Raw genomic sequence first — 23964 nt, forward strand, 5'->3', positions numbered from 1 at the left:
TAATTCAAAGAACTGCACACCGGTTGCCGGGCAACCTGTGTGACATCAGCAACCTTCATCGTCGTCACCAGCTCCTCTTCCTCCCCTGAGCGGACGGTGACGAGGTCTTAAAATAGCTCTCCGATTATTATCAGGCTTCAAAGACCCCTCACTGTGTGTGTGTGTGTGTGTGTGTGTGTGTGTGTGTGTGTGTGTGTGTGTGTGTGTGTGTGTGTGTGTGTGTGTGTGTGTGTGTGTGTGTGTGTGTGTGGGTGGCAAAGACAGTTTAAGTTGTGATTCTGGTATAATGGTAAAAAAATAACACATCCGTTGAAGGTAAATGTAAACCGGGGAGGGGGGGGGAAGCTAACAACTCCCGCCACTTAGCCTCTCACGGTGCCAACTCAAAAACACCGCTAGTGGCTAGGGAGGCTCGGAATTAAACCAATTCACTAAATGAGCCCTGGGTCTGCCAGCACAGCTTGTTGTGATGTTGAATGTTTTTAGCTTTAGAAAGCTCAAATTGGCCGTGATATGCGAGGGAATCGCGGAATTAGCCAAATTACGACAATCAAATACAACTATGGCTGACCAGCTGGTCCGATATGTAACTATTCACCATGGGATTTGTAGTTGAAGTGGGTTTTTATTGTAGATTATGGCGCTGAGTGGATGCCTTCCATTTTGGTCCGAACCATAGCACGTGAACCCTGACCTCGTTCGAAACCCACCTGCCCAATCGATTTATCACATTGAATTTCTCTCTCGGATTAATTGCGCGTCATTATTGTAAACATGTGCAATTTTATGTTTCTGGAAAGTTCGGTTAGATACAGAATATAGCATTCCTGAAGCACTAATTATTTCTCACGAGTTGATAAATAATGTTAAATAATGCCGACCCGTTACCTATTCCTACTATGTTAATGTTGCATTTATTTTAGATATGTTATTATTTTGAGTGACATCTGTTCTGCAACACTTTAATTAGTAGTCGATATTGATTTGGTCGCCTCGATGGTTCTCAGCCTCCATTGGCAGTCGGCTCTGATGAAAGCATCTGCTCACTGATTAAAAGTGAACCGTACCAGAACACTGGCTTTGGTTCTGCACCGCAGCACTGGCAGAAATACTCTCTCTGTTTGGTTCTGCACCGCTGCACTGGCAGAACCCCTCTCTCTCTGTTTGGTTCTGCACCGCTGCACTGGCAGAACCCCTCTCTCTCTGTTCGGTTCTGTAGAGCAGCACTGGCAGAACCACCCTCTCTCTAGCCCTCTAGTCCCTCCGGTTGTTATGAGGATATGACAGAAACACGTCGATGGTGCCCTTCTCTTATCATTCCTTCGAGATGCAGTTATCTTAATGATGGATTCTGAGCCATGGCCTCAAGACCAAAATGGTTATGAGGAACCGGAATAATGCGGATTGTTTCAATCATTTATCAAATGAAGATACCACAAGAAACATGTTCTGGACAACCAGTGTTGTTTTGCACATTTTTTTCCAATTGTATATTGAATGTCTTCGCTTGGTTGTTGTTTTTTAAATGAGTTTGAATGCCGAACACCAATTGATTCTCTTCAGTATACTATAGCGTAGAAAAGCAAAGTCTGACTCTCAAAAAACAGCTTGTTGTCCCCGAGCAATTAGTAGGACAGGGAGAGAGCTCAGCCAAGGAGCTGAGCTAAGCTAACGCTGGGTTGTTCAGCCAGCAAGGTGCCGGAGAGGAAACCTGACAGAAACATTACAAGCAACATATGGCACGGAGCTCCAAAACAAGCCATAAATGTATGTTTTCTGCTTCATGAGCTGCAGAGTTGGGAGTACTGACTGAATGGTGTGGAACAGCTGTTAGCTTAGCGCCCAGGAGCGAGTCGACAGAGACTTTAAAGTCCTGATGGGACGAGGCGATCCTGGTGCAGACAAGTCCATAACGTAGATGGTGTGTATGCAGCGACAGCTCTCTCTCTCTCTCTCTCTCTCTCTCTCTCTCTCTCTCTCTCTCTCTCTCTCGCTCTCTCGCTCTCTCGCTCTCTCTCTCTCTCTCTCTCTCTCTCTGTGTGTGTGTGGGGCCTGGGACTACAACTAAGAGGGAAACTTTTGAGAGGAAACTCATTTCCATCCATGCATCACTGAAGACATTATCTAACTTTCAACTTCATACTTCACAGTATAAGACTGACTCACTGGTTTCAGTGTACAAAGGAAAATGTATAAACTTCAAACATATTTTCAATGTTTTCAAATGGTTAAGTTCGATTGATTATTTGACAAACATTAATTGTTGAATATTACATTTCTAATGTTTTTTTGCAAAAGTTTACTTTGAGTATTTGCATTAATCTAATTACATATCACAATAACATCAGCACATTTACATTTTTACATTAATTCATGAATATGAATGAATATGAATAGCCAGTCATAACAACAACATTGGCGAGAAGGAGATAGGAGTTTGAGTAATCTTTGAAAGTATTCATCTTGTCGGATTTTGTCAGGTTGAGTCAATACAGGTTGTCAGAAGAAACGGTAATTGTCAGCAATATCAGCCAACAACCACTTCAACAATTAACTCTATTTTTTCATTCTAGACAAAACAGAACTCCCTCCATTTGCGAACATCAACAGAGGCATTCACGTCGGAGCAAAGCAGGCTGTAAGATCTGCAAGTACGTCCATACCGGGGGGAAACTTACTTCACAAACTAGAAGGCCTCTCTCTCTCTCTCTCTCACAGTGGAAGTTGGTTCTTAACGGAGAAAGAGGCAGAGGACAGAGCCGAAGCAGCTGGCTGTGTGTCATGTCTGATCAGGTTACAGTCTTTCATTACAAAACCGGCTCGGCAAACATGATGTGTGAAGGAGAAATTGGTTCTGTCTGGGTTGTCAAGAACGGACAGCACTACAAGCAGCTCCAGAAGGGACTCGGGAGAGGGAAGGAGGTCTAGGATAGTGGTTCTCAGACTTTTCTACTAGTGTACCCCCTCTAAGATAGTTTTTCAGCTGACTATCCCCTTCACCGGCACAAACATTTATGGTAGAAATTTGTTAAAATGAACGTTAAAGGTTGCAAATAATCATGGGCCATGATAAACATGGCCCTGTGTTGGCAAGTTTCTCGCCTCAAAAGAAGCACAACGCCAGGGGAGGGTCAGAGCATGAACCCTGTGAATGATGCGAATCCCATTAAAAAATATTCTTCCTGAAACTGACGAAATGTTGGTGTTTCTGGATGCACTTTCGTTTTCAGTCTCTCCTTTCTCCTCGGGATTTAAGTTTCAGGCATTATTTTTTTTTCTCGATTTCTGGTTGTCATATAAAATTTCAATAACAAATTGCTCAGGGGGAAAAGAAAATGATAGTTAGCTTTTTTTTTTTATTTGATATATTTCTTTAGAAATGTTCTCAGTGTGGTACTCGACAGTACTCCATTTGAGAACCACTGGTCTAGGAGATACATTGTGCTCTGCAGAGAGGAGAAAGTCCTCCGACGTGATGAAGGACAGGCTTGAGGAGCGCCTCCTTGAAACCAGAGAGGAGAAGCTGCTCATAGAGCTGACCTCCCTGCAACAGGACTGTAGCATGCATTCTAACAGGTATGTTCTCTTTAAACAATGGACATTAATCCACACGATCCACTACAGTCACTCTCCGAGATGTTAACCACAGAGCTACAATACTAATTCATTTTGATTGCATTGCACTCGGTTTGGCATTGAAATGAAGAAGCCTAGCATCGTAGGTCACAGGTAATGACAAAACCTCATTTGACACACATCCATATGAAGGAAGGATGGATGAAGAAGGCCAAATTAGAAGCACATGCATAATGGACTATGATAAAAAAAAAGAGATTAAAAACGATGAAATAAGGGAATAGAACGTGACTGCTCCAACTACACCCATCTCACCCAACCCCACCAACCCACATCTTAAATCCAGACAGTCAATATGAGAAGGCAGCTCAATGTACATAAATATAGATGGGACAACTGAACAAATATACCAGTTAATAGTAAGGCTTGCACACAGATCAATGCTACAGTGTTTACCCAGCAGGCCAACATCGACTACGTCAAGATTTACCAGCGAAACCTCCTACTACTTCGAGCACAAACGACCAGTTACCCCACAGAGCTCCTCAACCGACAAGCGTGTATCATTATCCGAACGCATGATTAGCCAGCCATCACCCCGGCAACACATGACACAAGACCTCACAAGACTGTAATACGTTAACACGTGTGAGTGTGTTTCTAATCTCTTGTCCACAGAGCCCTGATAAAGGACTTGGGTCTTGTGCAACATCAATGCCGTAGCGTTCATGTGCTTCAATGGTAACAGAGTAGATGGATTACAAAGGAAGGTCAACACAATTTCACCCCCTGCAAAACCAACTGATAGTTGCTGCTTTGCCTTACTTCAGGCCTTATAATGGTATATTTTAGACTTTGTACGGCTGCATGTACTTATTATGCATGTATCTACCCCGATCAACGGGGCTATAGTTGTATCAAATACGCTTATTGTGCTAAATTGATTGTTAGGTCTACAAAAAATGGAAAAAATACATCAAATATTTTCTTTTTCATAAAAGAAAAAAAAATAGCCTGCCTTGATTGTTCTCCGTCTACCACTTTACGGAAATGAACATGCTCAACTAAAGGCCGAATGTAAACGCTTTAAAATGAAAGATGTGATCAACCAGGAAAACCATCACAAACCCTTTTGACTGCAGTAGCTCAAAAGTACTATGGACAAAGCTGTATACAACTTTTTAATAACTCATTTGAATAGCCAGCCAATATTCCTCCAGTACAGTTACCGCCCCCCTCACTGCCTCATCTATGCACTTTCAAGGTCGACGGTGTTTGTATTGATTTCCATGTTCCATATGCAGAGAGAGAGATGTCCACTTGTTCCAGCATCGATCTCCCATCACTGCTAGCAGGACTTCATGACAACATGACAACAGGTCCTTTCACTCTCAGGCCATGATTAATTTAAACCACAGCGCTCTGGTTCAGGGCATCGGTAGCCAAGCTGAGATTGTCTAAGCGAGAGAGAGGGCAAGAGAGAGAGAGAGGGCAAGAGGGAGAGAGGGCAAGAGAGAGAGGGCAAGAGAGAGAGCGAGAGAGAGAGAGAAAGAGCGAGCCAGACAGACAGAGCGAGGCTATGTCTATTAGCTACGCAAGTCCGACACTTAACCAGAACGCAACACATTTGTTAAGATGAACTTTTTGGAAGAAAGAAATGGCAGGTATGGCGAAAAGATGGTAGAAACATGGGAGTGCTTTTAGCTAAACATGGAGGTGTTTTTGTAGAAACAAGGTATTCCACTTGGAGAACTCCTGCCAGCATGTCTACACCACCATCTCTGAGAGAGAAAACTGAACAGGCTCCAGCTCAGACCTTAAACCTCACCTCGACCAAGAAGTATTTTTACTCATCGAATACACAAAAGGTATGTAAAACGACTTTGTTGAACAATGGTTTGACTGACCAGCTAGAAGAAAATTCATTTTGAAGCTTTTAATAGAGAACTTTAATTAACTTAAAATTGCACAGACGTGTCGCTGGTTCATGGTATTATTTAAACAGGTGAAGTATAATAAACCGTTTTATAGCCAAAACATGTTTTGGGAGGATAATCTTTTAAAAAGGAGTTACCGGGTTTGTTCCGAGGCTGTATAAATGTCAAAGGGACAATAATTGTCAGCGAAAGGCAGAGTTTGCATTAAATGTCCTCTCACACAGATACCCTTGATGCTTAAGGGCTTTGAACACAGTGTGGAGGTAAAGGCTATTCCGCGTAGCTCCATCCCGGATTGCTAGGGTTAGGTCTACGATTCCCACCCGGGGCCAGCCCTGCTAGGAAATACACTCATGATGGTATTGTAACAAATTTCCTACAATTTCCTAGATATCCTGGATGAATGGTGATGGAATTCAGTCAGCCCTACTAGAGGCTGTGAAGTCAACTTGCCAGTCTTACTTACCAGTCTGCCACCAGTGGTCCAGGATGGGGACACCGAAGCTCCTCTTGGCCCAGTCCAGCGTCTCCACGTCACAGCGTTCCCCGGCCAGGAACAGAGACCGCAGGCTGGGGAACGCAGGAGAGAGACACCGGGTGACCACAAACAAGATGCCCCTACACCTACCTGCTCCTCATGGACACCAGTCCCTTTGGACAAAAGTGTCTGTTAAATGACAAATTAAACAAAGAAACGCACATTGTACGTTGTCCGTTATTGTGCTGTAATTGTTGAGAAACTACTGGTGAATAAAACAATCAAACCAACATGTATTCCAGTCTGGCACCCCAAAATAGTCTGTTATATAACTGTGATTCTTAAGCTCCAGCAGTGTGATGAGAATAACGAATATGACAACTATATTTGACACATTTTGTCAAATTCTGACAGAATTTATGGCGCCCCGAAATAAGTATGTGCTTCTAAAGAGAGGCCTGTCAGCCACAGATGACTTTATTCCACAAAAAACTGCGAGAAGGCACAATGTCATTAAAGCAAAGCTCCTGAAGAAACACCACGTAACGTCAGCATTGTTTTGATTCTTAAAATGTAAATCAGTGTGCTTCCTATTTAAAAAATGTGTGTAATTACCGCTCAATGCCTCGTTCAATGCCTCCGCCGATAGCAAAATATACAAAATAACCCAACTTTTCTTATCAGGGAGAAAGAGTATATTCTTGTTTTGCTAGGATTGCTTGGTGAAGGATCAATATTTCCAATCACCGACAACCAAAATGGCGGTAGTCACCACCTGCTGTTTGCTGTTTTTATTGTTCATCACCTGAAGCATAAGAAAGGTGGAACATGTGTTAAACCGCTCCTCATCCAAAAGCGTGTTTTCCTCCTCTTTTCACTAAAAACCTTCAGGAAAAAAAGAACAACTGGGTTCTATTGCTATTCTATTCATGTCTTCTTCCTATTCTCCTTCACCCTCTCCTTAAGAGCCGCCATAGGACCTTGGCAAAAAGGGAACCATCAAAAAGTACTCAATGAGCGGTTTCTCCTGAAGGGCTACTTTAAACCTGTAGTGGCTTTTATTTTGAAGAGGAAAAAGAAAGGATTAAATTCAGTTTTGTATGGCTGCAGTGTTTGTCTCCATGTGAGAAATTTAAAACTTAAACTAACGACAAAGATGAGTGGTTTAAACCATAAACCACTGGCAGAGTGGTGTAAAACTGGGGTGTAACACCAGTGATCACTGTTTTGCCTTGGTGATTGGATTACATGTTGTTCGACATCACTTTGCAATGATTGGAACCAATTGGGAAAATCCCAAATGGTTTTCTAAATTGGTAACCGGCAGTACCCACTAACCCGGCAGATGAATTGAGTGCTGCCAACTGCTTTGATCTCCTAGTGTAAGTAGGAAATCAAAGCAGTTGGCAGCAATGCTTTGAGGAGATCCCTCTGCCCTATAAAACAGTGTTTACAACGACTTCTGTTTGACTCGCGTCAATAAAGCTCTCAACACAAGAACATAAACCTGTGTTGTGAACTTCCGAACTTGTCTGCAGAAAACTGAATCCGGTAATAATGCTTTAATTGTTTTTAAAATATCCCGTTGTTTTTGAGACTACAATTTGGCAGATTCTGCGCGCTACAGTGATTTTTGGCGTGAAGCCTGGCAATTACTGACTCACTGGAATGACTCAATGTTTTGGGTCTCATCTTGATCGGCCCCGAAAAACAAGCAGAACAAAACCAGTCCCGGAACAAACAGATTCAATGTTTTCTTCCTCATGAAATAGTTTACGCCCATCATTTTACACGTGGACGTCTTAATTACACTCATTACATTCATCACTTCAGTCACTTACTAAGCCCTTTTATAATGAGACTTCAGGTTGAGGCTGAGAATGAAGCAGAAGGCACACAAAATCTTCTGCACAAATAAAATATCATAATAATACTAGTGCGTACATCGGCTCCGCATTGGGAAATTCCTCTGTTGCCCAAATTGTCCACAAGGTATTCGAGGATCAAAGAGCACCTAATCTCTGAGAACTTTGAGTGGTGATAAAGACCATATATTTCCTTCTTGGCTGCTTGTCTCGGGCAGTAAATGCAGAGATTGCCAAAATGCTAAAGTTTAACTATCTGAGCCTAACCCTGACCACACACAATCCCCGTCAAATCTTAGAGAGGATCGCCGGTCAGCAACTAAATACTCTTGAGATTGTCAGTCTGCCACATCTTTTTCATATAGCGTCCAAATAAGGACCAATGTCAAACCAAGCGCACAAGATCAGGTCTTAAATGGGCTTCTTTGTCTGACAAGCAGCCAAGAAGTATTGAAGTTCATTTTTTATGATCTGAAAGTGAAATACTGACATGTTCTCTGTTGACCCACTAATTCTTTATCCAATCATCCAGCCTCAGGAACCAACAATAACTTGTACTTGAAATAAAAACACATTTGAACCAAATAATGCTTCTTAAATTTGAGATGGGGTTGGTTCCAATGTTTGTTGACTCATGCCCAACAAAGCTAGACTGGGAACCAGACCAATCTGGAGGCTCATGTTTCATTCGCTCTGGCATATGAGCCTAGCCCCCCTCCCGCTCAGAGCAGTTTCCAGCAGAGCTGGGTCGGGCCAATCACAATCATTTATCTCATACAGGGCGGGTTTGATTCGATGACAGTAGAGAGGAGCGGATAACACCCCTTGTAAATAGAAAAATAAACCTAAAGGTTCCAGCCTGATATGAATTGGTGTACATGTGTTAGTGAAACCACAGGCTATTTCCTCATGCTGTGACTACAGACCCCCTACGGACTCAGTCCACCAGACACTACGGCAGATGTCTGCATTAGACCAGCATGTACCAGCGCTACGGGAGGCATGTGCTGCTATTTGGATCGCAATTTTCCCGAACACGCATACAAAAACAGATTTTCCATTTATGCAGCAAAGCACGGTTTAGCCAGAAGACAACTTCTTCCTTTGCCAGAGAGGTATCCTCAAAGGGAGCCTTGCAGTTTCAGAGAGAAGCCGAGAGGGGTTAGGGGATTTGCCTGACCTCAAAATCCCATTGAAGATCTCTGGTCCTCCGTCACTGAGACGGACGGTGTTGTGTGAGGCAGGGCAGACTAGGGTTTTACAACTCCCAACCAGAAAAGGTGTCCGGTTCAATCCCCAATGTCCGCCATTGCTACCTGCAGGCATCCTTGAAAATGCCGAAATAAAACCTGCTATTTGATGTCTCGCAATCACTGTCACTTTGGATGAAAGTAAATGGTGAATAAATAGGCATTTGTAGGGTGACAGGTTGCTAGTTCGATACCTGGCTCCTCCTAGTCGAGATGTCTCTGAGCAAGACACCTCACCCTAACTGCTACCGATGAGCTGGCTGTCCCCTTTTATGGTTGACGCCGCCATCGGTCTGTGAATGTGTGTATGAGTGGTTTCAAGTCGCTTTGGACAAAAGCGTCTGCTAAATGCCCTTAACATAAATATATAAATATAATACATCAAATATTCAGATCACTTTTAAAGTGAACCGAAAACCCAAGGTGAATTACGTTCAAGATGGGAGCGTGCAAAATTGAATTTTATCAAGAAAACAAACCATTGACAGTTTGTGTTTCCATTTATACAAGCCATGCAACATTATATTCAATAAGCAGACGGCGAGGGCAAGCCGATTTCACACATTAGCAGACAGAAGCGTTTTCCCCAAGTGGAGACATAATGAGGAACTTCTCTCCAATTTATTGTGCTTTCAAGTCGTTCACCAGCAGATAACTGCCGTAAAAAAAAGTCTATTGGACATTCCAGCCGCGGGTCTTTATGAAGCCCAACGGAGGGGAGACAGGCATCTCTAACTGCACGGCGAGCAAAACGCTCCCACTAGCGATCTGCAAGTGTTTCCTCGGCACGGTGAAATAGTTTTTCCTCTCCCGGCGAAAGCGGTGGTACATTTCCCCCGCTCGCTTTCGCCGGCGGGCAGACAAACACTTTAAGTAGCCAGGCGGACACACCGCACTAAAACACAAAAGAATACATAAAAAAAACCTGGCAGGGGACACTGGAGATAAGCAACGGTTTGTATCCGAGGTGAGAACGCCAGTGTTTGAGGCATTGGTTTTCTGAGGAATCAATCAAAAACGACTTAGCTCTGATCTTCTTTTCGAGACAGAGGAAGGCTTAGACGTGTTATGCAAGGACAACCGAAGGAAAAACGAAAGAAAACAAGACAATATCAGCAGATGGTACCCCCGTCACATTCAGGGCCTCAAGGCCAGAGCCATGGCTGCGATTATTAAATCATTCAGAGGTTATGGAGCGGGGTCATCCACACACGGAGATGCATCATAATGCCCTGCTCAGGGACACTCCCCCCACTGCAGGGAGGGAACGAGGTGTACGTCCGATTTACAGCACGTGCGCTGATTTCCACGGGCTGGAGGGGAGCCAAATATGTATTCACCGACACCGTCCACCTGATCCGAAACATCATAGCCATAGCCTCAAGGCTAGCTACTGCAGAATTATTCTCTTTTTTCCCCGCGATATTTCTAGCTGAGAGCGATTCTCTGCACAGGTGCATACTGAGGGAGATAGAGACAGCAGGTGGAATCGAGTTCCTCTGCTGTTCGGCGGAAATATGAAATTGGTTTCAGCTTCTCTGCTGTTGTTGCTTCTTTCATCAGTATTCACTTAAAGTGCAAACATTCAGATGGGAGAACGGGTGGCGGGGGAGCAAGAAAATACCCGGAGAAAGGAGGACAAAGGGCCAGGAACGGGGGCAGGATGCTGGGCCAAAACGACCCCGAAGCGAGCGGACATCCCAGGTCTGATGGAGGGGGGGTGGGGGGGGGCCGGAATAAAACAAAATCACAAAGCTAACTGGGGTATTTGTAATTTCTTCCCTGTGGACATCGTAGCGACGGCGAATAGCATAACCCTTTTGAAACGCTACCTACTGTGTGCACACGAGTGAAGCCATCCGTTGATCTCGGTGAATAAATATTCAAAAATCTCTCTGAATCTTTGTTCAGTGTAAACTTTTCTTCTTTAAAAGATCGGACGCCGTTTTTTTTACCTTCATGAATTATTAGGGGACTAGTAGTGGCAGTCATTTATCAATTTGATAACCCTGTTGTTCCCAAATTGCTTTTCGGGCCTACTCTGCTGATGTATGTGAGCGCTTTTCGTTTTCCCACTGAAATGTATTGACGTGTTTCTGTGGTCATGCCTACTGCCCCAGGGCCAGACTGAACCACCCTGCTGGCCCAGTTTGAACCCTGCCATAGAGAGACCTCCAGGTTTAGCTACTAGAGATTGTACCGAGTATGCAAGCAAAATAATAAAGTTGGAGATAGAGAGAGACGGCGTTCTTGCGTAAGGTTGACATGTGACCGTAATATTTGAGAAAATCCATATATTGTTATCAATATTGATCTATAATATATATAAAGTTGGCCATAAATGCGCTAAGAACATCTTCAAGCTCTTGAACCGTAATAAACGCATTTGTATTCACTATTTATTGGCTAGATTTGAGCTTGTCTACGGTCAGACTTAGGAGAAGAACCTAGAGCCATAGTGAGACGAGGTTGAACCGGGCTTGCCGGTGTGTGTGTGTGTGTGTGGGGGGAGCCTACCGGTTGAGGGGGTACCGTTTCCCGACGGCGGCCTCGGGGTCCTGCTGCCGGATGGCGCGCAGGGCGGTGGGGGCCGTGAACATGGAGGAGACCCCGTGCTCCGACATGACGCGGAAGAACGCACCGGGATCCGGAGTGCCCACCGGCTTGCCCTGGAAACACAGCGAGCGGGTCACACACGTTGTAATGTAATGGGACAAGTGTGTTTCGCACATGTTGTGATGAGACACGTGTGTGTGTGTGTGTGTGTGTGTGTCTGTGTCTGTGTGTGTGTGTGTGTGTGTGTCTGTGTCTGTGTGCGAGAGACACACATGTTGTATTGTGATATTGTGTGCATGTCTGTGTGTATGTGTGTGTAGGATTCGGTTGCCATAAAAACAACCAACTGTGCGAGAAAGAGCACCGAAGCTCAAGATGTTCCCTGCAGTATTCGTGGGAGAGAGAGAGGGATAAAGAGAGTAGAGCCCGATGGGAGGATTCAGGGATCAGTATTAAGCGCAGGTAACTCGTTGAGAGAGAGGGAGAGACAGATGGAGAGATAAATGAAGAGAGAGAGAGAGCACTATTTGGCAGTATAGTTTGAAAGACAGTCATGTTAAATTATGTATATCTGTTTCCTGTATTTGTTTCGGAGAGAAAACGCTTGGTTCTATTGTCATTGATTTTATTATTTAGCGTAGGTTTTTTCAATCATCAATGTAAACGCAGCTTCTAAATACAGCAGTGTGTTGGGAATCTAAAGATAATCAAGGTTTACAGTCAGAGAAAGAAAATATGAGCGTCTTCTCAGGGAAAATCGCAGAGTTTTCTATGTGGACTTCATAAATATGTATACATAAATACCAACAGTAAATATTTATACCGCCGTTTGAAGCACAGAAGCTGCACTGGAAGGAAAATCCGGGAAAAAACAGCAGGGAAAAAACATTCTTTGTAGTTCGGAATACAAACTGGTTCTCTCTAAACCCAACCGGGTCTACTGGGCCCCTCAGAGTCCCCCTATAAAGTCCTCCTGTTTTGCAGACAGGAGCAGCAGGGAAGCAGCGCAGACCCAACCTCGACCGCAGCGGGTGCGTTTGGTGGTTTTTGTTGGCGGCTGGTTGGCGAACAACCGCACCACGCGAGCTCAGTAAACTTACGGTGAGCAGATGCTGCTTTTGAGTTCAAGCACACGCACACACTAACACACACACACACACACACACACACACACACACACACACACACACACGCGGTTGTAGTAACCAATTTGCAAACCTGCTTATTGTGTGCGTACTTCGTTCAAGGGCATCAAACTACTTGGCAAGCGTTGGATTGGCAGGCGTCCGGATTCGGTTCAACAGGATTTTCGTTTTTTGGCGCACATCGCAACACAAACTCTAAAGCTCAGGTGAGGCCGACATCTGTGTGTGTGCGTGCTGCTTGTGTGTGCGTGCCCTACCTCGTAGAGGATGGTGCTGTTGCCATGGAGAAGGGGTCCGTAGCAGATGTAGGAGTGGCCGACCACCCAGCCCAGGTCAGATGCCGCCCACCACACCTGGAGCCCACAGACAGGCAGACAGGCAGACAGGTAGACAGGCAGACAGGCAGAAGTGGACAGAGGGATGGAATCGGTTAATGGCTTGTTTCCAGAAGACGAATGTACCGTCATATTAAAAGGGAAACAACAACATTTATTAAATAGAGTGCAGGTTTGTGCACTCTTTCCACTTCCCATCTGAAAGGTACTTAGCTACTGCTGTGGGAGCTGTCATTGGAGGGGTAATTTGTAAAGAATGCCACAACTATCCTTCAGATCTAAGTGCGAGAAATAAGCTGCGGGACAATCTGTTTCGAGTTGCCCGTGCCTGCCTCTGTATGAGCCCAAATTTTGATTTTGGAACTCCCCAGGCTCACTACCAACCAATCAGAGCATCCCTCCATCATGCCTGTCAAATACAGATGCGCGTAATGCAAGCCTTTTCATTGGTGGAGAATCGTAAAGGAGCGTTTCTTTGGCTTCATTCTCCCACTTAATGACAAAACTGTAAGAACGATAATAAGGCAGTAACGATAAAGCAAAGCAAAACAGGTACAACTGAAGTCCTGAGCATGGAGATAACTGAGGTTATGGTTTGCACACTATCAGCTCTTCCGTATATTATGGCCCAATCCCATTTCTACTTCTTACCCCTTCCCCTTACCCCTTCAAAACAAGGGGGAGGGGTAAGGGGAAGGGGTAAGGGGTAGAAATGTGATTGGGCCTATATATAAATATATATATCAGAGAGTATAGCGGGTGAGGGGGGGTTAGCACAGGGAGGAGGAAGGACTGATTCTGATTGGCTTACATCCCCGGGTCGGAGGCCGTAGATGTTGGCCATGGTCCACCTCAGCATCACGGCGTAGCCCGCAGTGTCCCTCACGATCCCCTGGAGACGAGAGAGAGGGGGCGGGATCAAACGGGGTGTTGCTAGGCAACAAAGCCAAGTCAAACAAAATACACAAGTCAAGTTGCACTTAAGGGAAAATTGTCTCGCTAGTCGTTGGTGCGATGGAAGAATCAAGTGGTTTTCCCCAACGAAAACACACTTACCATAGAACACACAGAGAGTGATTCCTACCGTCGGTTGGGTGTTAATTACACCATAAGGGGGGAGGGGGGGGGGGGGGGATAAAAAATGCCATCTGCTCCAGAAACGGGCTGAGAGGGTGATTGCGTTGGAATGCGCCCCTGGGGGCCATTTCTCCTGATCATTCCTATCTCTAGCTCGAGAGCCCCTTGCTCGCTGGGGCTGGCTCAATGCGTAGGGAAATTTATGTGGAGGTGCTGGGTGTGAGGTAAAGAACAGAATCTAGCGGTCAGAGGATAGGATGTGCATGTCCAGAAGCAGTTCCCCTCCGATCGATACGTGGACAGTTCGATATCGACTGGTAGGAGGGCTGGTCGCCTGAACGCTACGACTGTTTTTAGATAAGCGTGTAATGCTTGTAACCGGCTTTATCCAAACAGAGATGGAGAGTGGGCGAGAGAGAGAGCGAGAGCGAGCGAGAGAATTACAGGGCGAGCGAGAGCGATAAGATAAAGCGGAAACACAAGCAGGGGATAACAAAGCAAACACATTAAACGTAACGGGTGACAACGTTTGTTGGAATTGGCGTCTTTCGAAGGACGATGGAGAGACCGAGGGAGACAGATAAGGGATAAACGTTTCTACTGTGTGTTTCTGTAGAAAGAGAGAACGGAAACAAGGGAGGGAAACAGGCGCAGAGAGGGTGAGAGTGGGAGAAAGAAAGAAGAAAAGAACAAGAGACGGAGAGGGGGTAAGAGAAAGAAAGAAAAGGCAGACAGACATAAAGATCAAACAACAGAAAGACAGAGAGAGGGTGAGTGAGAGAATGACAAATAAAGGAGAGAAAGAGAGAGGGTGAGGGTCAGAGAAGGAAAGAAACAATACAGAACAAGAGAGAGAGGGTGGCAGAAAGGAAGGCAGAACGAAGAGACAGAGAGCGAGAGGGTGGGATTTAAATTAATAAAAAGGAACCAACTAGACAGAGAGAGGGAAAGGGAGAGAAAAAAAGAACCAACAACAGACCGCGAGCATGTGAGACAGACCAGAGTTGAATAAAGAGTCACAAGGGGGTGAGGGGTTCAGCGCGTAGCTGGGGCACGCCCGATAGAAGAGAGAGAGCTGTACCTTGGGGGTGCCGGTGGTCCCGGAGGTGTAGAGGACGTACAGGGGATGGTTGGACGGGACGGGCACACAGTCGTGGGGCTGGGCACGGGCCATCTCCTCGTCCCAGTCCAGAGACAGCCCGGGCCTCATGGAGACCCTCTCCTGAGGAGAAACGCAGCATTACCTGGGTTCAGCAAACACCTGTTCCTAAAGGGAGCCCAGCACTGCTCTCCACACCTCTGATCTGCCATGGGATGCACTTTGTTATCAGTTGTGAAAAGTTTCCCTCATGCTTTCAGATTGCACTTTTTTGCAAGCAGCTACAGAGCACGTCAGGGAGGAGTAGGGGGGGGGGGTGATGTCACAGAATCTTTATTTAAAATTTGACATTTATGAATACAATATTAATAAAAAAATAAAAAAAAAGTGCTGCATATGGGAATAAAGTTAACTACACACACACACACACACACACACACACACACACACACACACACACACACACACACACTCTGCGTAGTGTATGCAGATGTCAGCTGGCTGTCACTCCAGCACGGAGCTAATGTATGCAGCTCAGCCTGGCTTCCCCCGGCAGCGCACACACTTCTATGCTCAAATCTCGGCGGTCTCCAACCTCGGTTCTCCTTGGTTTGTACGCAATTTGGAAAGACCCAGCTAATGAAAATCATAGGCACGCCATTTTGGATCTTTTGGGCTTAAATCAACGGGACGTGATACCACGATTGACCGGATAAAGAAGGAAGAATCCTTTGTGATCGGCATTAGCGTGCTGTCTTCATACGGTGGTACCCCAGCTGGGAGGGCAGTGGACGTCGGGGTCCATTTACATTTAATAGACGTTTGTATCAAAAGCAACTTACAAAAAGTACATTGATCAGAAGAAAGAGAAACAATATATCGGTACAGTAAGGATGTTCATAACCAAGTATCATTTTTAAGGACAACTTACAATAAGTGCGAACATTAAGTTCCAGGATGTACAACGACACACAACAGACCCCGGCGGGCTCACCATGTGGGGCCGGTTGTAGATGAGGACGTGGGCGGGCTGGTGGGAGCTGAGCTCCAGGGCCTTCTCCACCAGGGGGATGTACTCCACCCTCCGGCCTGGCTCCAGGCCGAACGACGCCGTCACGATCATCTTGGGCTGGGGGCGGAGGGACGACACATTCAGCGTCTAAAGCAGTGGTTCTCTTAACTTTTTCTCTAAGATATTTTTATCAAAGTACCCCCTTCGCCGGTCAAAACCTTTTTGGGAGAAAAATAAATAAAATGAACGTGAATAATGTCTGTGCGTTCTATCTGGCAATGCAAACATGAACGTAAAAAAATTGGCCAATCCTCACAAGTTAGTGGGCCTGTGCTTCATGCAACTGTTGGCAAATTTCTCCCCACAAAAGAAGCACAAGGCCAGGGGAGGGTCAGAGCATGTAGAGGTGAATCCCATTCATTTATCAACCATTTCCTCATGTTTTCTACCCCCTGCAGTCCTTCAAAGTACCCCTAGGGGTACGCGTACCCCCATTTGAGCACCCTTGGTCTAAAGCAGGGATGGGGAACTGGCGGCCTGCATGCCCACTCAGCCTGCACATAATTATAAAAAATAAATAAATTAAAAAAAATATATATATATAATAATAATAATAATAATTGATCGAGTTACAGAAAACTCGTTCAAGAAAGATGAGAAGAATTCATAGAATTCAAAGGCAAACCCATGCGTCTAGTTTGCTTCGAATATCAGTCATTAAAGATATCCACTTAAGTCGCCACTACAACTACTACAACTGCTTGCTGGGTTTGAGTTCATTGAGTTGTTGCACTTAATGTTGGGCCACTGTTTTTCAGTTTTTTGACTTCATTGAATGATGATGTATGTGAGCCCTTTGCACTGATAAAAATACTGACCATTCATGTGGCTGTTTGAGCATGGAAAACATGAAATTAATGTATGTTGGTTCAATTAACATACCGTACATAGGTTATGATTCTGGACGATTTTTTAGGTAGTGGCCATCACCAAAATGCACCAGAATACAGGAAATCATCTACCAAATTCAAAATTGTGTAGCTTCTCTCAGATCACGTATAGTTGAAGTGTGCAGTCATGTGGCCCTCCGATGGTTATGATAAAAAATGTGGCCCTCTTTATCATGAAAGTTGCCCATCCCTGGAGTAGCATCATCATCACTGCCAGCTGACATCAGACGCCTTGCTAGAGAAAAACAGTTCCAGCCATCACATTAGGTGAGTCTAGAAATGCAGCAAACATGAGGCTTAGTAACACAGCAGTTATAGACTTTTTCTGTCTTTTTTTTCATCTTTAGTTATGTGTTCATAATGGTATGGCCCTCTGAGGACTTTGGAAAAATTGAAATGGCCCTTGATGTGAAAAAGGTTCCCCACCCCTGGTCTAAAGAGTGGGTCCGTGGTGGTCCAGTCTAAGCCTGGTTCCACACAGGGACAGAAAAGAACCGTGCAGAGTAATGGTTACTGGTCTACTTTAATATGGGCCACATTCGCTATAAAATATTTAGTACTCTAAAACAAAGGCCTGCACGACAAGGACGATCCAATAAATCGGAAGAGAAGGCCAGCAATGTCACACGGTAAAAAAATAGCTCGGCCCAGGCTTAATGTTGAGCTTCTTATGCTTAAATAAGACCGTTCACATTTCATCTTGAGGGTATGGTGAACAGAGTCCCCTGGGTGTGCGTTTAAAACCCTCCACTAGTTTTACTGAAGTGTTTGGGAAAAACAACACAGAAGCTTTTGGCAGGAATTCAAGCCCCTTCAAAGTGTTTCCGGAGGGGTTTGGGTCTCGTTCACACTGAATCAGGCTGAGCGCCGATTAACGCTGAGTGCTGCGGCGATGTGGGCGGGATCGTGGCCAATTTGTGTGACGTCATGTTGTGAACTTTAACCCCTCCTCCCTCATGGCAGGGATCTACAACTCTGGAGAGGAAAACACAGCCGCCATCAGCCACTCTTCCAACCTAAAAGTTGCTTGTTAACAGTGGAATGGTAACATTACATGGTAAACAAGGTTCTTCGGGTCAGATGCCGGGTTATGTGATTGGACAACGCAGCAGGGCATCGTGTGGTCCTCAACGCCGCAGCTTAAAAGCACAAACCCTATTCGAATGAATGGTTGAACTGGTATTTTTTCCATATATGGTGTGAATGAGCCCTTTAACCGTTGAAGTCAAGCTACAGGGCAGAGAATGTGATCCGTTCTGCATATGAACAGACACAAGTCAGACACCTTTGTTAAGTGGATGATCAAGAAGGAGACAGATGAAACTATAGACAGAGGTCCACTAGAGACAGACACCGGAAAAACACAAGACAAGGCAGACTGAAAGCCATACAGACCCAGAGATAATCTAACGACCAACATACAGAGGGTAACCAAAGACTGACAGACAGAATCTACAGACAGCCAGAGAGATAAAATACAGACGGTCAGACAGACCGGGATGCAGACAGACAGGCAGACAAAGAAAGACAACAGACCGAAAATAAACTACAAACAGACATAAACAAACCACAGACGGCCAGAGAGCCACAAAGACAGACGGCCGTGCGGGCCTGCACCTTGGCGTGGTCGATGCGGACCGACAGCTCCTTGGAGGCGAAGCCCCCAAAGATGAGGCTGTGGGGGGCTCCCAGACGGGCGCAGGCCAGCATGGTGACCATAGCCTCGGGCACCATGGGCATGTAGATCACCACCAGGTCCCCCGTCCCCACGCCACGCCTCGCCAGCACCCCCGCCAGCCGCGACACCTACACCCCACACACACCCGCCGGGTCAAAGGTTAAAGGTCAACGGTAATGAAACAGGTCAATGACGCTTTTTTGGTGAAAGGCAAATTACATTGAATTTAGCTACAAGTGATTACGGAGCAGGTACAGGTTATTCTTGCTCAAGGATGCCTACAGGTTGGGACGTGGGGGATCAAACCCAGTGCCTTTCGGCTGGGAGTCTAACAACAGCCGCTATCCTGCCCGGTCTGGCATCAGATATCCTATCATGAGGAGGGAGGTTTTGGTCGAAAGTAGCTTACATTGAATTTAGATACACGTGATTAAGGAGCGGGGCGTCCAAGTAGCCGAAAGTTAGCATGTTTCCTCTTGAGAGGTGCGCTTGTTTACCTGCTCCTGGAGCTCCCTGAAGGTGGTGACCTTCTTGGTCCCGGACACCGGGCTGTCATATATGATGGCGGGCTGGTCTCCCCGCCCGCTCTCCACGTGGCGGTCCACGGCGTTGTGGCACATATTCAGCTTCCCCCCCGGGAACCTGTCGGGAGGTATCCCAATTAACCTCACCGCGTCTCAATGACAGATGACAGAAGTAGACCTGTAACCCCCCCCCCCCCCCCCCCCCCCCCCCCCCGCCCCCAAAGTAATCATATCGGAGACGCGATCCGCCTTTAACAAGTCAAAGTGTTTGTGATTCGTCTCACGACGTGGAGGCTGAGGGCCCAGACACCACAGATGGCGTCTGGGGGTCTCGCTGTGTGTGTGAGACGTGTGTGGCCTCAGGCCTAGCAGCTCATTAGATGTGTCCTTCAAGTTCAAGACCAGCGGGGTGGGTCGGCCCATCTTTGGTTTACCTGTATTCGTATTTTGCAGTCAGCCTTGACTAATGGCGTGTTTCCACTGCAGGGTGCGGTACGGTTCGTAAAGGTGCGGTACGGATTGCGTTTCCACCGCCAAAATTGGGCGTGACCTGGACTGAGCCGTACTCGTTTTGCCCTCGTCTTCAGTACTCCTCCGTTGGGGTACTGAGACGCCTGAAAGGGTGCCGGAAATTTCGACCTACACACCCCCTCCGTTGACTGGTCGACAGAATCGTCACTTCCGGGCGACGTGGGGATAAAAACAAACCAACGGTAGCCTCGAGGTATTATTCTTTACAATGAACATGTCACGTAAAACGCTTGCTTGGGCGAACAAGGAGGTGGAGACGTTCCTCTGCATTCTTGGGGAGGAAGACGTTGTTTACGATATTTACGTAGCTGCCGCGGCGATCGACATCCGGCCTACCATAAATGGTACTGTCGGCGCTGGAAACGCGACCTCGGAACTGAGCCTTTGCTACATATATATATATATATATATATATATATATATATATATATTTATACAACGGGGGGCCTAAATCCAGCGATCTGATTGGTTCCTAACTGTTGTATAATGAGCGTATACATAACTGCTATGACGCCCGATCATTTTGTGAAAGTATCACTCCGCGCCTTGAAGTGGAAACCGTTACAACCGTTCTCTCGGAGGGACGCTAAAGTGTGTTGCATAGCGACCGTCGTGCATTTTGAAGGCAGCCAGGAGGGACTACTTTTTGGTAGTCTTTAATAAAACGGCTACTTTGACTTTCTTGGTTTCTTTTTAAATGTAGTGTGTCTATGACTTTCGTTTCGCCATAACAGTAACTGTTGTATAAAAGCAATAGATCACTTCAGTCAGTGGCATGTGCTCATTATACCACTGTGAAGGGGGTCGCCGGTCCTCCGCTGCGCGTCGGGGCCGGACAACTCCCCTTAACAGTGGTATAATGAGCACATACCACAGCATTGCGTGATCTATTGCTTAAATATATAATGTGTATATATATATATATATATATATATGTGTATATATTAGGGGTGTGACGAAATCTCGCGAGATTAAACTCGACGATATTACCCGTCGCGTTAAAAATCGGTCTCGCGAGATTTGTGATTTATCCAAACTTCTATTTGTCGCCTGTGGGGGCAGTAATGCGCCTTTGCTACATCTAGCCTGCCAGAACCTAAAAAGGAGAAGGAAAAGAAGATGAGGAGAAGGAGAGGAAGCAGGGGAAGCATCGAAAGCAGCCATAAGCTGTGTTCGAAATTGTTCCCTTTTCTCGGATATAGTGTACTATTTAGGGTGCTCGCCATTTTGTAGTGGTGTTCGAATTCTCAGTGGTTAATTTCATGCAATATATAGTGCACTTAAAATACCCAGAATTTGAGTTTACATACGATGTAGCCTACATGTTACTCCCGTATACCACAATGCAATGCGGTCGTCTTTTTCCGGAGGAGAAGAAGAGGCTGAATAACCGCGAAAACGAATACCTTTAATCAAAGTAGGATACATTTTGGGTACTTTGATTTGGTTTTGCACATAATATTGTTTGCAATTGAAAAAAAGAGAATTATTTAATTTAATTTACTTTAATTTAACTTTTTTTTAATTATATATATATACTAGGGGTGTGACGATACACTCAGCTCACGAGACGAGATGTGTATATATATTCTTATTTTTTCCTTTTTATTAAAAACTCAGTCTGGACCATGAATAAAGAAACTGTCATATTGTTTTCATAGTTAGGCACCCTGTGATTCCCACCCCAAGTCTGGACATGTCGCTTCTTAAAAAATAAAAAACGTTGAATGCAATGAGAGGTTGTCTTTCCCGAGGAGAACATGCCATTACGCAATGACTCAAGAGACACACTGCATACTTGCAACAGTGTAGCATGGATTTAAAAAGCATACCGCGAATCAGTGTAGGCCTACCAAAATGTCAGTGGGTAAGGGGTGACGAGAGATTTAGGGTGGAGGTGGGGGGCGGGAAGAGTGTCGCAAAACCGAATGGCATCGGATATCAACTCTCCAACTCACTCACCAATTCGGAAACACTGGATCGTCGACATGCAAGGTCTTCTCACAAGGTTCAAACCACGACACATCCTGGGCCGCTTCGCCCCAGAACTCCTCCGGCTTATGTCGGGCTGCCGCGAAGGCTTCGTGGTACGCGGCGTTGGACGTGTACTGACTGCAGGACTGCAGCTGCTGCTGCACTAAATTGTTCTTCGGTCCTCTGAGGGAAACGCACCAGGTGGTGTTCAGCTCCCGGTTCGCTGCACAGCGAGCCCATGTCGTCCTTGATACCGTCTGTTTCCTTGGTATGAGGGTTTCGCTCCACGCACTGTTGAGAACCCCGCTCCCGTAACTTCTGCACCACATTCCTCCTTCTCCATGCGGCCTCAGTTTGGAAAACACGCCGTTGATGAAGCCCAGTTGTCGGTCGCGCAATAGGCGCATTTTGTGTGGAGTTTAAGGTCGTTTACGTCCTGGCCCAGAAGTCTCCTGCACCCTGACGTTTCCCCCCGAGCAGTTCCTCACAGGTCAACTAGGTCTCGCGTATTTCTTGAGAGGGAGGCTGAGGAATGTGTGTGTTACAATACTGCGAACCTTGAACCAACCCAGCAGGGGCCTCCCGTCTCTGGAAGGACCATTGTATACAGTTCAGCGTCTCTCTCTCTCTCTCTCTCTCTCTCTCTCTCTCTCTCTCTCTCTCTCTCTCTCTCTCTCTCTCTCTCTCTCTCTCTCTCTCTCTCTCTCTCTCTCTCTCTCTCTCTCTCTCTCTCTCTCTGTCCACAACAACAAGTGTTTATTTTACTGGAAGGTTATTCTGGATGTGTGCTGGTGGGCTATGTTATGTAGAACACTTTTATTTACAATTTATTTGGCTTTTGGCTATTAAAACTTTGGAAATTAGTGGATTATTCTCACTCCTCCCAGGAGAACTGTTCATTAGTCTCCATAATAAAAGCTGTTTGAAACAGAATGCTCTTCCCTGTGGGGGAATGTGGAACTTAATGAGGCATCATTTACATGCTAATTATTATTTTCCTCGAGTTTTCAGTGGAAACTCTCAAAATGTTAATTATGATTTGAACATGCATTGTGGTGGTGCAATAATGCACACATACTGCTAGTCGCCAACCGTTTCATGAGCTTTCGAGGATGATGTTGGATTTATAATCAACGCATAACATAAAAAAAATAATAATAAAAATAAAAAAACGGTCTATTATGACTAAGACATTTTCATTTCAAATCCATCTAATCAAAAATTGAAGCCGATGCAATATATACATCATATGTACATCCATACATTCAGAACTCCTAACTGTGGCGACCCAGAGAATTTCCGTCCCCTTCCTGAAGGGGGCAGCAACCGCCCGATCAAATGGTTCAGATTAAAGACTTCAGGGTCCAGGGTTCGAATCCCGAGGGACCTGCTTCCCATGACATGAGCAATCAGGGAACAGGATCCAAACTCCTACAGTAGGGCTTTAGTCATATTGTTTGTATTTATGTTTTCCTTGGCTGTTTTGTTCTGTTGTTTTTCTCCATTTATTTACAACGTTTGAAAATAGTAAAAAGAAAAAGAGTAACAGAAAACCCAATGCAAGTGAACATTGCACACGTGCACATTGCACACGTCTTTGCAAAAAGATAAACACAATAAATATAATATAATAACGAACTGGCATACTGTTTGGGCTAAGATTGAACGGTTTATTGTGTTTAAATGATTCCATTTGCAGACCTACAGGAAGTCTAAAATCAGAGCTTTGCAAGACAACGCATTTACTATTCAGAAGGTATCTCCTTCTCAGACGAGCTTCCTACAGTTTCTGTGTGTTTCCCCTTTCTCCAGTGTTGTAGGCCTTTCACAAATCAATTCGCTCCCAGAGCTTAAGAGCCCATAGGGCCTAATCCGTCCTTTATACCCAAACCAGAGGCCGGCTCCCGGGTCTGCCACTCTGCTGCTGTGGCCCATATGGACAGCGGTGCGTAATCCCCCCGTGTCCTCTTTCTCTCC

The 23964-nt window shown here is 45.5% G+C and overlaps 1 protein-coding gene across 1 annotated transcript in view; it reads right to left on the minus strand.

Moving 5' to 3' along the window:
* The window catches only part of acss3 (acyl-CoA synthetase short chain family member 3), a 32944-nt gene extending 10350 nt beyond the window's left edge, over positions 1-22594 (minus strand). Inside the window, exons 1-9 of the mRNA XM_030341997.1 lie at positions 21976-22594; positions 19456-19600; positions 18898-19086; positions 16313-16447; positions 15301-15441; positions 13954-14034; positions 13065-13160; positions 11624-11775; positions 5980-6083 (exon numbers count right to left, since the gene is read on the minus strand). Of these exons, the coding sequence (XP_030197857.1) occupies positions 5980-6083; positions 11624-11775; positions 13065-13160; positions 13954-14034; positions 15301-15441; positions 16313-16447; positions 18898-19086; positions 19456-19600; positions 21976-22394 (1462 nt within the window). The 5' untranslated portion in view covers positions 22395-22594. The remainder of the gene's footprint in view (positions 1-5979; positions 6084-11623; positions 11776-13064; positions 13161-13953; positions 14035-15300; positions 15442-16312; positions 16448-18897; positions 19087-19455; positions 19601-21975) is intronic.
* Between the last annotated feature and the right edge of the window lie 1370 nt (positions 22595-23964).

Source organism: Gadus morhua, chromosome 19 (assembly GCF_902167405.1).
Source record: "Gadus morhua chromosome 19, gadMor3.0, whole genome shotgun sequence".
Taxonomy (NCBI): Eukaryota; Metazoa; Chordata; class Actinopteri; order Gadiformes; family Gadidae; genus Gadus; species Gadus morhua.